Source organism: Triturus cristatus, chromosome 8 (assembly GCF_964204655.1).
Source record: "Triturus cristatus chromosome 8, aTriCri1.1, whole genome shotgun sequence".
NCBI classification, from domain to species: domain Eukaryota; kingdom Metazoa; phylum Chordata; class Amphibia; order Caudata; family Salamandridae; genus Triturus; species Triturus cristatus.
The window spans coordinates 241,914,513-241,929,973 of NC_140591.1; the positions used below are offsets into that span (position 1 = coordinate 241,914,513).

The window sequence follows — 15,461 nt, forward strand, 5'->3', positions numbered from 1 at the left end:
CATGCAGCCTTGAACTACATATAGTAGTTTTTCCAGCAGGTTTTTTACCTGGCCGGTCACACCTTCTATGTAAGGAAAAGTGCTAAAAATGTACTGCTACAATTTATCCAGTCGTTTACAAAATACCTATTTTAATGTCTCAAACAAATCTGTAAAAGTGTGCATCCTGTGACACACAACTAATACCTTGATTCAATGCAAAACTTGTAGTAAACTAAATATTGCCTTTTCTCCAACCCAAACCTTCGAAAAGGAAATGTACCAACACACAATCTTCAGTCTCTGAAGAAGCATTTCAGAAGGTAACATAATCAAATAAATTATACAATATTATTGCATGTGGACAATATTACACGTATTCAAGCAACTTTTTCTTTATATGCTGCCCCAGAACCCGGTTTACAGATACATTTAATACTGAAGACAGTAAGTGTCCATGTAGACATCTGTGGAACCACAACTTGAAACGTTCCTTGTTGCTGTCCTCTGAAGTAGAATTAGCATCCCCACTGACATAAGCAACCTGCTAACCATAGTACATTACACGTTGTTAACGAGAACAAGCCATGGACAGGTAGTTCTAAAGTATTCAATGGCTGTGTCTTTTTAAATCACACAACCATTAAAAATATCATTAAAGCCACGTATACATTCGACATCAACTTTAGGCAGCACACACTTAGTGCATATACATTATTATATGTGAGACAGCAATGGTTTGATGGATGTTGCAACAGAAACAATTTGTGTACATTTTGCTTATATGCTTACAACTGACACTCTTTCTTCGTATACGTTTTCAAAAGTAAATGTCATTCACTTTTTGTGGAAGATGAGAGGTTTTACCATCCCAGCCAAAATCTTTGGTAACTGCGCAGCAATAACTTCTGACATCATCTCTGGAAAATCAACACTCAATGTGCGGGACTGGAGAAATGTGTTCAGACAGAACAAGTGGAGCTTTTTCACTATCTGTTTTTAATACAGGAATAAAGAGAATGAGAGTAAATAGTTAGATCTGAAATTGTACTAAGCTTTTGAAAGTTTACTTTACTCTGTATTGTAAATCTTACTGCATTGATAGTAATTAACTAATTCCACGTGTAATTAACTTTTTCAGATGAATGGTCTGTATCTTTCACAAAGCCAACAAAGTTAAATTCAGATTTTTACAAAAATGTGATTTTACTATTGAAAATATTTTATCACTTACAGCTATATTTCTGATTTGGAACGCAATGTAAATCACAAGTAAAGGAAAGACTGCTGGTGGTAATTTAGCCAAGGTACGTCACTGTACATGGGCAGCGCTCCAACTCCACAAAACTAGTAGCAGACTCTCCCTATTTAGAACCGGGGGAAGTGCTGGGTTTTCGAAGGCAGGCCTCAGCTTTATTACCTCCTCGTTAGTCTTCCTTGCCACATGACTAACAAAGTGAGCTTCAGCTCCACACCAGAACCCTCCAAAGCAAAAAGTCAGCCTCCCATGCCTCTCATCCCTTCCCAATATGGCCGACCCATTACACCCTGACCTCTAGAGGCGGGTCGGCCCAACCCACCAGCCTGTTTTTTTAGTTCTGCACAGGATTACTCTCCAGATGCGCCTTCAGGTAAGTGGTTCCTGCTGTAGTGGGAACTTGGGTCATTGGTTGGTGGTCCTGCACTAGCGGACTCTGGGGCTTTTGGACCTTCCCCCTTCCTTCCCCTGGTCTCGTTTGGGAACGGTTAGGCTCTGCCTTAGTGGGCCAGGGGTAAATAGGGGGGACGGGCGGGGTGGTCTGGGGCTCTGCTGTATCTGCTCCCTTCTGTCCCTCATCTCGCACTGTCACGGTGATTAGTTGTTGGCCTCTGTCTCAGCCCACGCTCCCGCCAGTGCTCTTTAGCACTGGTTGTGGTGCCCTTCACTGTGACACAGTTGATTATTTTATTATTTATTCCTGGGAGGTGCATTGTGCTCCTGTGGCACGTTTGGTTAATCCCCGGTGCTTATGCTGCTGTGCCTGCACTAGTGAGTTTTTGCTCCCCTGGTGCATGCTGTGTGGTGGCTTCGTTTCACTTTCAGCGTTAAGACGGCCTCGCTGGAGGTCTTTACTTCTTGGTCTCCCTCATTACGCTGCAAATGGCGAGAGAGTTGTTGGCAGTGCAATCTTTCCATGTGCGGGTTCCCCGAGTACCCCTGCCCTGTTGCGGGGTGTGGGTCTGCATCAGGCGGCCAGCGGACCGTTTCCGTGGCAGCGCCCCCATGTTGTCAGCCCCGTGGGGCTGGCATTCAGCGCAGGCGACTGCTGATTGTAGTGCGGGCTCAACTTCTGCAGTCCGGGGCGGGTGCAGTCCTCGGCGCTGCCTGGGTCCACTCGTGACGTTCTGTCATGTCCTGCGGGAGTTTGGCGGGGGTCGCCTATGCGGCGGGGTGCCGCTTCTTCCCGAGTTTCTTTCCCACAATCCGTCGGGCGGGACCAGGCTGTTTGCATTCAGCTCCTCGCCTCGGCCGGGGCTCCAAGGGGCGGGGCCCCTCTGGCTTCGCTCTGGGCTGTTTCCCTCAGATGCAGCTGTTCCGTATTTTCCGGAGCGACTTCTTCGGTTTCTCCTCCGTTTTTGCGTGATTGGAGCTGGTCTAGCCTGTTCCTCTCCCGTGGGTCTGGCGTGCAGAAGTGGGGATGTAGCTCAGTGGTAGAGCGCATGCTTTGCATGTATGAGGCCCTGGGTTCAATCCCTGTTATCTCCAGGAATCTCTGTTCCTTTGCCGGCTCGGGCTGCTGTGTGGCTCCTTGTTTTTTTTATGTACTGACTTCTCACCACCCGTGGTATGTTTATGTGTTTATTTGCATTAAGGGAGGGGTCTCGGTCACCTGTGGCGGATCTGGGTTTCCCTCACGGTTTTTCATGGGTTGATAGGGGGGAATGCAGCCTTGGGCTGGAGCGGTCTGCCTTGGGAATGGGGGCCTGGGTTCAGGTCTCGGCAGCAACGATCTTCTTCCGGTGGTTTCTGTCCGAATCTCCTGCTCTCCCCGCAACGGCTTACGGGCTCTTTACAGGGCTTGTGTTGTGGTACGGATGCCCTTGGTCTGGCTCTGTTGGTTTAAACGTGGTCCTGTGGGTGTATGCATCTGGAATTCAGTGCTGGCATACCCTTCGGGGTAACTGTGCTCTTTGCGTTTTCCCATGTTGTGTCCCTGTTAATGTGCACTGCTTGTCACGGTTTTGGGTCCTTTCTGGTGTTTTTCGCAATGTCTTATTCTGTGATTGCCAAGAGGGGTTCCATGGAGTGGCCATCCGCTCTTCCTTATGGGCTGTTGGTTTGCCATCCCTGTGCTAGTGTTCTCACATACGTCGTCCTTTTGCCCGGTGGGGTGTGTGTTCATGGCCTAGTGTTTTGCGGGCGTTGTCCAGCCGATCCTTCGTCCTGTATGCTCCGGTCCCCGCCTGCTCTCCATTGTTGCGCAGGGTCTCTCCTGGTTGGTCCCTGGTTGATGTGCCCTCCGGGATTTTCCGGGGGTTGTGGGCTACGGCGTGTCTTATGGGGGCAGGTCGCTGTCTGTCCCTGCCCGTTCTTCTCTGGGCTGCTTCTGTGGTCTCCAGGTGGGCTTTTTCTTGTGCTTCTGCTCTTGGAGTCTTGCCTTTTCTCTTCCGGGCCCGTGGCGGTTGCGTCTCCGGATGCCTATCTCGGCTGGTGGCCTTGCGTTCCCTTCCGGTCGTGTTTCACCTTGCGTCCTGGGGGTTGGGCTCTACTTGGGGGCCTTTTTCTGTGTCCGGGTCTGATGGCGCAGTGGATTACTGCATCCACTGTAGGGGCCTGTGTTGACCTCATGGTCCCAGGCTCTCCTCCTTGTGGGTCTACTCAGCCTTTTATCCTTCTGAGGTCGATGAAATGAGTACCATTGTGTTGGGTAACAATAGACGTCTGTTCTTCAGCCCCTTGAGACCCTTGGGTGATACGTGCGCTTTACATGTGCACGTTATGTTATGCCACTGCTGGGTCAGTGTCGGTTGTTGGGCTCCCAGGGTCGGTCCGACGTGCTGTGGCTCTGTGGTGGGTCTCCTCCCTTGGGTGGCTGTCCCACTTCGTCTGTTTTTTTTGGGGCCCCCCGATGTTTCTGTCCGGGTTCGCATTGGTATGGGCCCTCCACAGGGAGTGTTTTGGGTGCCTTTGTGTCATGCGGTGCTTGCACCGTCTGTCCGTTGGGGATCCTCTCCTTTCGGTTGGTCTCTGTGCCCTGTGGGCCTTCCGTCTCTGCCTGTTCCCGTGGGTGTCCCTTTTATCTTGCCCCAGTGGCTCCCTTCCCGCCCTGTCTGCCAGTAGGGCAAATGGTCTTTCTGCTCTGGTTTCCCCTTCCTGGGTGATGGCGGCCTTTGCTTCCTCTCTGTGGCGCCCTCTCGGGTATCTTTCTATGCAGGGCTATGGCTGGCTGCCGCAGCCTTTGTGGTGCTGCGCCTTGCCATTTGGTTGTCTCCTCATGCTTCCCATCCTTGGTCTTCCAGGGCCACATGGCCCTCTTGCCCTGTGTGCATCGGACCTCGTCTGCTCTGGGTAGTTGGCCGGGTCTGGACTGGTTTGCACCTTGGTGGGTGGCAGCCTGGGTCTTCCTGGTGCTTTGGGCTGCCTCTCGTTTGGGGTCCATGTCTTGTGTGTCTTTGGACATTTCCTTCTTGGACTAGTGGTCTTTGTGTTCTGGGTGCCCCTTCCCGGGTGCAGGGGGCCTTTGCCTCCCTTTGGGGCCTGCATAGATTCCCGGTCGTTGCTGGGTCGGTTGGTCGGCTTTCTGTCGCCTGTTCCTTGGCTTCTCTGGGATTTGCCCCGACACTGTGGGGGCTTCTTGATGCTCTCCTGGGCAGTTTCTCCCCTGCTTCGTGTTCTGGGGTGTTTGCGGGGTTCGCCCCTGTTGACTCTTTGGCACTATGATGCTGACCTTGCCTGGGTCACTTTTCTTCTGGCTCCGGCCGTGCTGCCCTGCCGGCTCATGTTATTGTCTGCTCTCCTACGGTTCTGTGGGTCGGGCCTCCTTAGTGCCTGGCTGGGAGTTCTCCTCCCCGGTGTTGGCTCTTTGGCCTTCTTGTCCGGGCTCCCGGCTTTGCGCTTTCCTGGGGTTCTTTTTCTTCCAGGGGTTCTGGGCTTGTTTGGCCTGGCCAGGGTTTTTGTCCGGTTGGTGTTGCTCGCCTCAGTGCGTCTCCATTGGCGCCTGCTGCTGCGGTGGTTGACTTGGGCGATGTTACTCATTGGTCGGTGTTCGGCCTATGTGGGGGCAGGTTTTGTGTCCTGCCCCTGCTTTCTGGCTTTCCCTTGCGGGTTTTTGTTTCCGGCGGTGCTGTTGGGTGCCCGGGGGTGCTACTCCCAGTTATGGTCTCCCTGGCGGGGCCCTGCGCTTTCGGTGTGGATTTGTATCCTCATTTTTTGTCCCTGGTTTTGGGGTTCTGGGGCCTGTTGGCTCGGTGGCTCCCTGGGTGTGTTGACATGGCTCGGGCTTGTTTTGCCCGGTTTCTGCCTGTGGCTTTTTCTCCCTGTGCGCTCCTGTTCCAGTCGGTTCTTCATTGTTCAGCTGGGCTGGGCCTGGTTGTTGGCTGGCTGGCTGTGTGGCTGCAGCTTGCTTCCTTCTTGTGGGACATTCCTGGGACGGGTTGCTTGGTCCCTGTGCGGGGCGGTCTCGGGCCGCCGCACTGCATTTCCCTTCCTTCCAGGTTCTGTGTGCCTCTGGTGTCCGATCATTTCCTTTCTGGTGGCTAGGCCTTGGGCCTGGTCCCTTCCGCTCTACGGACTGCATGGTCAGCCTTAAGGGCTTTCCGCTTTTCGCTGTTGGCCTGTTGGGATCCCTTGGTGGCCGGGTCTCTTTGGTGTCGTTTCCGGCTCCTTCCTGGGTCTATTTTGCCTTGTGCCTGCCTATGTTCTCTTGTTGGTGTCGCATTCCTTTCCGGGGGACCTTTTGTGTAGGTCACCCTTGCGGTGTTGCTGTGTTTGTCGGACTGAGTCTCTCTTTCTGCAGTGGCTTTTTTGTTGGGTAACTTTGGTGGGGATGCCCTGTTTCTTCAGTTCCTCTATCTGGGCTTTTGCTCCCCTCTCGCTTTTGGCTGTCCGTTGGGCTGTCTTGGTGTGTTTGGGCCAGCTTGCTGCTTTCTCTTCTGGGGCCTGTTGCTGTGGCTTTTGGCTCTGTGCAGTCTGGTTCCGTGCCTTCTCTGTCCTCCTTCGGTCTTTGGTAAGGGCACATTTTCTGGCGGCACTTCGTGTCTCGGGGGTCCGGGTTTTCGCCCTCCCGTTGTCTTTCTGTCCTGGGCTGGTTCTTCCTGCTCGTGGTTGCCTCTCTCTTGGGTGGTTCTTCCGCTTGTCTGGCCGGTTGGGCTTGCCGTCTTCCGTGGGGGTCCCATTCTGGTCCGTTGGTTTCTTGTGAGTTTCCATGAAGCCGCTTGGCTTTGGTATGTGCTCACTTTGTTAGTCATGTGGCGAGGAAGACTAACGAGGAGGTAATGCCCCGATTACTTACCGGTAATCTTCATTACTCCGAGTATAGTCTTCCTCGCCACATGAGTTCCCATCCCTCCCTCCCTGTCTGGCTATCGGCTTCATGTTGTGCTTGGTAGTTTCAGGCTGGTGGGTTGGGCCGGCCCGCCTCTTATAGAGGTCAGGGTGTAATGGGTCGGCCATATTGGTAAGGGATGGGAGGCATGGGTGGCTGACTTTTTGCTTTGGAGGGTTCTGGTGTGGAGCTGAAGCTCACTTTGTTAGTCATGTGGCGAGGAAGACTATACTCGGAGTAATGAAGATTACCGGGTAGTAATCGGGGCATTAGCCACTGCAATGATCTGATGTCCGACCCGCCACAGGGCCCTCAGGTTACAAATGTCCTGCCCTATTACAGCAGCTCGTTCATCACTAGATTTTCCTACCTGGGACCATCCTGCGAGACAGGACAGTCTTCGGTAGGAAAATTGCACAACGGCCTCCAAGCACAGAGAACACTCCCTGGGCATAGTTATTTTGTTCTACAAGAAAACACTCCTGTTTTGTTGAATATCAAGAAGGCCCACCAACTTTGCTGAGCAGGCACATCAAACATGGCGCCCGCTCGGCAAATTTCAGCGCATTTCTCTCTCTCTCTTTTGTTATATTGTATTCAGGCAGCGCACAGCTGTGAGAGATTACCCATTATTTATTCAGACACGGCTCAGGATGGGGGAAAACCCAGGACTCACTTACTCCACAGAGGATGTTGATGCCATTCTGGCAGAATCTTCTTTGTTTGCTGATACCAACATCTCGCAGACAATCTCCCAGACCACTGACTGGGATTCACTCTCAGAAAACAAGAGGAACAGAATCAGAACTATTTTACATGACACAATTCTGACAGAATATCTAAGGACGAATATGGCACCCAAAGGTCTCCTAGTTACTAATGCCCCACAAATTTTTCTAGATGACCCAGTTTTTAGAAGGGATTGGGCCCAGATAGCGTGGCACTGTACACGAGACTGGATAGTGCTGATAGTTAAAACCGCCAAAAGACTATCAGACGCTATGCTTATCGAAATACAGCTCACTGAGACACACATTAAAACCACCATCATGGGTTATAAGAAAAAACTAGAAGAAATTAACAAAGAACTCAACGAATACAAAGAAAACCTGACACAACAAAAGATCCAGAAATTCCAAAAAGATCTTAAACGGTTTTCATTTGTAAAAACTTATCCGTACTCAGACCCAGACTTCATTCCCCCCCTAGTAATGACTCATCCGATAGTAGTACCTCCAGCACGAACAGTGGTAGGTACAGAAACAAGGGCAGATCAAGACCATTCAGTGGCTGGCCCACCGTAAATCCACCAATGATGGGGGGACCACCCGGCCTTTTCAATCCACATCAGCAATATCCCATGTACGGTTGGCAACCACCTTTCATGCAACCCTCTTTCCCACAAAATATGTTTAGGCCACCTTTTTTAGGGAGAGGCAGGAGGGGAAGAGGACGAAGGAAGCCGCAAAATCAACAACAGGTTCATTGGGAAGAAGACGAGGGGGCAGTGGGACACAACACAAGGAGCAGGACCAAGGAACCCCAGGCAGGGACGAACAGCAACAGAGCCTAGTCACAAACCTGTCGAAAAAAGAGCTCACATCGGCAGAAAAACAAGTTTTGGAAAAGGGACTGGGCTTTGTCCCGACACCCAAACTAGATAAGTTCAATCTACACTGTGAACTTGCCACTTTCTTCCGTAAACTAAGACTAAAAGCGTTCTTTGCTACTAAAAGTAACGACATACCAATTGTTGACACTAATGAGACGGGCCTACGACTCAAATCTAGTTTTACACCACCACCACACATGGTCCCTGGTGAAATAAGCACCTTTGAACAAGCGGTCTTCAACGAAATCGAGAGATTACCAGACAAGAAGCCGTTTTTCAATCTCAACAAAGATTGCAAGATTGCTTTAGAGGGTCTTAAGAACTGTGAGGACATCGTAATAAAACAAGCTGACAAGGGTGGAGGGGTGGTCATACTGGATAAAGCAATGTATCAAGCAGAATGTTTGAGACTGTTATCTGACAGGAGAAATTACCTCCCACTCCCCTCTGATCCATCTAATGACCTAAAATGTTCATTGGTTAACTCAGCAGCCTGTAACAATGAGATCTCCAAAATGGAGGCAGATTACTTGACAACCACGGAAGGCAAAATTCCTTACTTTTACATCCTCCCCAAAATGCACAAAGATAAGTTCCCACCACCAGGGAGGCCCATTGTCTCTGGGATTGGTTCACTCCTGGAGCCACTATCACGATTTTGTGACTTCTTTTTCAAGACTATGGTCCAACAATCGGAAACATATCTCCAGGATACCAAAAGTCTTCTGTCATTACTTAAAACAATCCAGGTTGACGAACACACCATCCTCGTCAGCCTGGATATTGAAAGTCTCTACACCAGCATCCCTCAGGATGCGACCCTAAACGTGCTTGAGCAGTCACTCGAGAACTCAGAATGGTCCCATAGAACCCCCAAGGGGTTTATCATCGACTGCGCCACTCTAGCCCTGAAACGGAATTTTTTTGAGTTCGAGGGTACCCTGTATTTACAAACGGGCGGTACTTCTATGGGTAGTATCTTCGCTCCTAGTGTGGCAGGACTCTATGTCTACGACTTTGAGAAGAAGTTCATCCTGACCACATCCAACCCCTTCTCTAGAAACATAACACTATGGCGCAGGTACATCGACGATGTACTCCTAGTATGGAATGGACCCCAGAATGTTCTCAATGAATTTTTCTTATGGATAAATACCTGCGATGACCATCTCAGATTTACTCACTGTAGTGACACCCAGTCCTTAGTCTTTCTGGACGTTGTGATCACTATAGAGAACGGGGCCCTTGAAACCCGCACACACTACAAACCGACTGCGAAAAACAATTTACTTAGGTTTGATAGCTTCTACCCTAGGCCCCTCAGGGAAAACCTCCCTTTCGGACAATACCTCAGAATTAGGAGAAACTGTAGCAAGAGCTCTGACTTCCGCTCCCAAGCTAATGACCTGTCACTCAAATTGTCAGACAGAGGATATCCCGAAAAGATATTGGCAACTTGCAAAAAACGGGCTGCTAATCAGAACCGTGAGGCACTGTTGGAACCCAATCTGAAACAAGTGACGGACACGCCTCTTACGTGCGTCACCACATACAGTACTATCTCTAACCAGGTCACAAGGACAATCAACAAACACTGGAACATCCTGAATATAGGCAATCTAAAATGGGAAAAACCCTTGTTCTCTTTCAAGAGAGCAAGGAGTATTAAAGATGCATTGGTACACACCAGACCAAAACAACCAGAAACACCAACAAGATGTACTGTCCTTAATTCATGGGGACTACCTAACATTACAGGTCATTTTCCATGCGGTGACTGTAGCGTGTGCCATCTCACCACAGCCACAAAAACACTATCCCTAGAACCTGGCAGAGAATGGTCACAAAGAAAACATACAAACTGTAACACCACTAATGCAGTATATTTAATTACCTGCCCGTGTGAACTTCGTTACATAGGGATGACAACAAGGAAAGTGAAGCAGAGGATCTGTGAGCACAGGAGCACTATTAGATGCAAAAAACAAACCACGCGTCTAACAGAACACTTTCTTCAACACAATCACACACCCAACGATATGCGTTGGACGATAATTGAAACTGTGACTGGTACTAACACACAGAAATTTCTGTATGAAAAAGAACAACGCTGGATACACAGATTGTCCACCCACAAACATGGTATGAACGATTGCATACCTTGGAACTCTGTGCTGAACAAATAACCTCATTGTGCCTTGTAATTTTAACTGAATTACTGTTTTCCTCTCTGTAGCATTCCTCCTACGTGTGGAAGGTCCTATTTCATGTAAATATATTTTTAATATTCACTCTTGACTCCTTTTATTTTCTCACCTATGACTAGCCATTCACCGGCAGAAATCGACCTGTCGCTTTAAAAATTGTCTCCTCACTCCAGGCCACGCGCACTAGTCATGTGACCAGGAAGTGAGGAGTATTTAGTTGAAGCCTTGCTGCCCATTCAGTAACATCCGGGCGCCTGGGGGAAGCACCGCAGGTTTGTGGCAGGCAGTCGGTGAGCTGAGGTAAGAGTATGTAGGGAAGAGCTGGTGGCCACGCACACGTGAGGCACTTAGAGTTAAGTGTTCTGACCATTGCCGCCCGTGTTTTGTGTTTCTTGTCCAACAGTAATGCAGCACCGTCTGTCTCCCTTATGAGCCCATGACACGATTCGAGTAAGAATCGCGAGTGAGTCTTGAGTCGTTTCCTTTTTCCACCGTGTTCTGTTTTTAAATAATTTCCTTAGCGCACGCATGTCACAAATAGAGTTTTTGTCACGTGCGTCTTTGTCCGCTCTATAGAATCACACATCAAGTATACTCACAATTGCTGTGTAGCCGTAAGACACCCACGATTTCCACAATGATTTAGTGGGTTGATGCTAATCTCGCATAATATGGAACGAATGCTCGGTTCCAACAACCAATGGTAATTACATGGGGCGCATAACTCAGAATGAGGTGATTATATGCGCACAAATGAGAGTTCACACGGAAATGGGCACTGTTCATTCTAATTCTAAATAGATCATTTTCTGATTGCCCAGAACTGTATGTGCTTTTTTCAGGTTCATCTGTACACAGAGGACTCCTTGAACCCTTTTTACCACCTTCGCAAGTATATGTAGGTGGCACACAGACGCTCCAGGGTTGGATGCACCTTAGTGCGTGTAGACCGCCCGGTGTGTCGATAGGTCCTGACGAAAACCTGTGATTATACTCTAAGGTTGAAACATGTAGACCGTCAATATTTGGATAATACTTTAGGTCAAATTAAACCTACATTAGTATTACACTTCACCACTTTTTTAATCGTGACCCTGCTGCTCCATATTAAATTTGTTAGGGAGTACAGTAGGATTACTTTTAACTTTATTTCACTCACTCACACACGTCACTTACACGTACTGATATAATAACAAACCTGCTCCGCTGTAATCAGGCGTGGAAGCACACCCGAGTGGTATTCGACTGCTCGGGTGGACCCCGATGATGAAGCATGTCACCAACCAGGTTGGTGAGTGAGGGGTTTCATAAAAAATAAATATTTTCTCTTTTTACTTCTCTGAGAACTCTCTAACAGACAGAAGGTCTTTACCTTCTCTCATTTAAGGATACCCCCTTCTTTGTTTATTTTTTTTTCTACAAGAAAACACTCCTGTTTTGTTGAATATCAAGAAGGCCCACCAACTTTGCTGAGCAGGCACATCAAACATGGCGCCCGCTCGGCAAATTTCAGCGCATTCATTATAAATTCCAGAGTCAGCATACATTTACATGTAAAAAAATAACACCAAAGGATCTTTTTAACATTTTCTGATGAATTGACAAAAAACTAGTGGGCACAGAGTAACCCTTCTAAAATGACCAAGGGCAACCCCAAAATAGTTCACTATTGGTTGAAATGCAGCAAGAATCTTTTAATTCTAGGAACCTTTGGCTTTCTTAATTTCCAATAGACAGACTGAGCACTACATTTAGAAAAACCGTTCGCATCCAATGCAGTTAATTTAGAATCCAGTGGCATACACGCATTGAAATATATAAAAATGTGAGTTTGCTTTATAATGTGCAAGCTGGCAAATACACAATTGAGTTTAGGAACACTTTCAGTCTTTATCAACGAAGACTTCTTGTTTCAAATCCTTTCAAAATTAATTTTAAATTCTAATATGATAGATTAAAATATAATCTTGAATAATAGATCTACAGCCAGAAGGTGAAGTAGACACTCTTAACCTTTTGTATTCAAAGGTGATTGAGCAAACGCCATCCCTGGTCCTCGACCTCCATTCCATTTCATATTTTGAAGCAGGTTTGCCTATTAACCTCATGACATATTTGGTAGCAGTCTTACCTATTATCCTCATCACAATTCTATATTTTTTTAATATTGCTTCCATAGCAATCACAGAGATTTTGTTTCATTAAGGGGGCATCATTCACATATTCTTTGAGTCACACCCATAGTATTCTTTGGAATTCAATGTTTTTTAGTTTGAGATGTAGGTCCTGGAAATAATTGTCAGACATATTTCAGAGTACATGTGGACACTTTAATCTTATAGAGGTGGATAATCTGTGAGTGTTTGGTTCACAGTTCAAGAACAAGACTAAAAGTCGTTCTGGGTCTTAGTGACCAATACAACCATTAAAGTCAGTCCTATTGAAGGTAGGTGATGGGACAGAAATGTCTCCTGCGTGGCACTGGAGAGCATGCACCTCTGTCTTATGCTAGACAGCAAGTAAAGTCAATATATTATTCAGCACTTTTTTGATTTATATTTCATTGAACACAATAACCAAGCATAGATAGATACATTTATTGCACAATTACTTAAAATCATTGCAATTAGTTACATTTAAAACAAACTGTATGAGTATTAAAAAAAGCTGATATTGCCTTACGAACACTTTGTAGTCCTATTTTTCTCCAGAGACATAGATTTAAAATCGAATAATTCAGACGAAGGTACTTGAATTAATATGAAAGCTGCATTAAAATTGAGGGGTGTATTCAGAATTCATCAAGGTTATTGCAGCTGTCATAAATTCCATAAAACGTGCGGCCAATTGCACCGAGTCACCTCTCATACACGCTCCTAATGCGTCTTCGCAAGTCCGAACATTTATGATGCGCCAGATGGGCAGAGCCAAAATTTTCTAAAAGCGGTCAGTTTCTTGTAGATGCACAAAACATGAGTTAGTGATTCTTCCCCATTTCCACAGAGGCCGCACCGTATGTCCTTCGCCAGAAATGTCCCCTACGTGACACTAAAGAGCATGCAACTCTGTCTTATGCTAGACAGCTGGTAAAGTCAAGGTATTATTCTGCACTTTTTTTGATTTATATCTCATTGAACACAATAACCAAGTATGTTCACTGAAGGCCATGCATGTGAAAGAACCGACCCCAGAGTATGGCTAGCAGGTCAGGAGGGGTACAAAATGCACCACTCCTTTTGAGAGAGTGTCTTTTAACCTAGTTGAGAGAGACAGACAATTGTGGCATGGAAGTATTAATTCTAGTTGAAAGGACAAGTCCTTTGGGGCTACTGCCTTTAAGGGAGAGATGCCTAGAAATGGGTTCTTTGTTCCATTTGAGTGGGGCATCAGACTGGAGTGCGTGTTCACAGTGTATGTATAAGGCAGGGTGATCGTAGAGCATGTACGTGTGTGCCTGACCACGTGGGCTCAGGAATCCGTCTTGGAGTTTCTTTGAGCGGATGGTAATACAAAATGGACTGTTTCGGTGAGGCTGCCAAAGCCGCTTAGTTTGACCTCCAGGTAGATTTGAAGTTTCTTGAGCCGTCTACAGAGAGGTTTACTAAAATTGTCCTTCATTTTTCTTCTACCCTTTGAAATTAAGTTTCCTGTTCTTGGTCAGGGCATTCTCAACTTCATCCCCTGTCCTAGAGATATTTGAATGAAAAAGAAAGTGGCTTGACTAGTTAGATGTGCAAAAAGCAAAGTACAAGAATTGCCTGGAACCATCTTTGGAAGAGCTCCAGAATAATACAGCCCTAGTATTGCCTGCCTATGCACTGATGTTGCAGGCGGCATGGAGGATTTTACTGGAGGAGTGTCCCAAAACCTGAACATTGCACAAGGCTGGTTGGTCAGACTGGGAATAAATACTGAGCAGGTACTCTTCTAGGGGTGCCAGGGAATTTCATGACCACGAACTGAAGTTACACGCCAACGTAACTGAGAAGAAAACTTGGTGCCTGGGTCAGGATATTTTATTACCAGACTTACTGTCAGTCTGGGAAAAAAAGCAAAATCTGACCATGCAAGGAAAAAGGAAACCTGCCTAAAGGAAGAAAAAACTAAGCATTAGATGAAGAAAGTTACTTACCTGTAACGGTAGTCCTCCATCATTGGTACATTTAATTGACTCCTATGCTTGAAACATTACTCATCATCAAAGTGGGAGTACCTCTGTAAATTTACAATAGTAGTACAAGGCACTGCCTTCCTTAAGGGCCCCAGAAGAAGAGGCACTATTCAGAGAAGAGAGTGGGCTGCCTGTAAACCTCTGAAAGATACAAACACTGGAAACATACAGTTAAAAGTTTAGTACATTTGGTCTTCTACATTGGATAGTTCGTAGATCCACATACTCAAATCAGAACAGCAAGTAGTATTAGCAATACCTCGGAGAGGTGTGGCTCACTGGTTAGAGGCGGCAGACCCGTAAGCAGAGAATTGGCCAGGGACCAGGGTTCAATTCCTGACGCGGCAGGGTCGTGGACCAGGGTCAAAACGGACTTGATAATTCTCGCCTCGGTACCTACTCTAACCAGGAACACACTCAGCAACTCTGGGCATTAAGCTTGCCTTATCTCTACAACGGCCCCCTACAGATGCTGGGGATGCCTGGTTTCACCTTGGAGATACCCAGAAAGGGACCATCTCACAGGGATAGCCAGGACGGGTTCCCCAGCGGTCTATAGCGCCGGGACACCTCCTCGTGAGGTAGCTGTTCGCGCTCTACAAAATATCAGTATTATTATTATAAAAATAGAGAGGAAGGTGGCATAAAATAGACAGGTTCCCCTTACATAAAGAGATGTTGTAACTGCCTGTCATATCTCTATGTCTCGGTCTGCTGCTGTTCCCAGCGAGTAGTGTCTTGTGAAGGTATTTCTGCTACTCCATGTTGCCGCACGGCAAATATCCACCAGAGGTACACCTGAGTGGAAGACTAAGATGTTGCCATACCAATTGAGGGCTGAGACTGTCCTTGTGTGCAGTCTTCCTGATTTTCTGATGGTAAAAACAATGGTTGAGGCAACCCATCTGGAAATTCCTTGCTTTGAGGCTGGAAATCTTTTAAGTGGAAATGAGAGAAACGCTTGCAAT

The 15,461-nt window shown here is 47.3% G+C and overlaps 1 protein-coding gene across 1 annotated transcript in view; it reads right to left on the reverse strand.

Annotated features, from left to right (window-relative positions):
* Nucleotides 1-361: 361 nt before the first annotated feature.
* Nucleotides 362-15,461, reverse strand: part of PGR (progesterone receptor) — a 697,443-nt gene continuing 682,343 nt past the window's right edge. Inside the window, exon 8 of the mRNA XM_085621437.1 lies at nucleotides 362-972. Within this exon, the coding sequence (XP_085477563.1) occupies nucleotides 817-972 (156 nt within the window). The 3' untranslated portion in view covers nucleotides 362-816. The remainder of the gene's footprint in view (nucleotides 973-15,461) is intronic.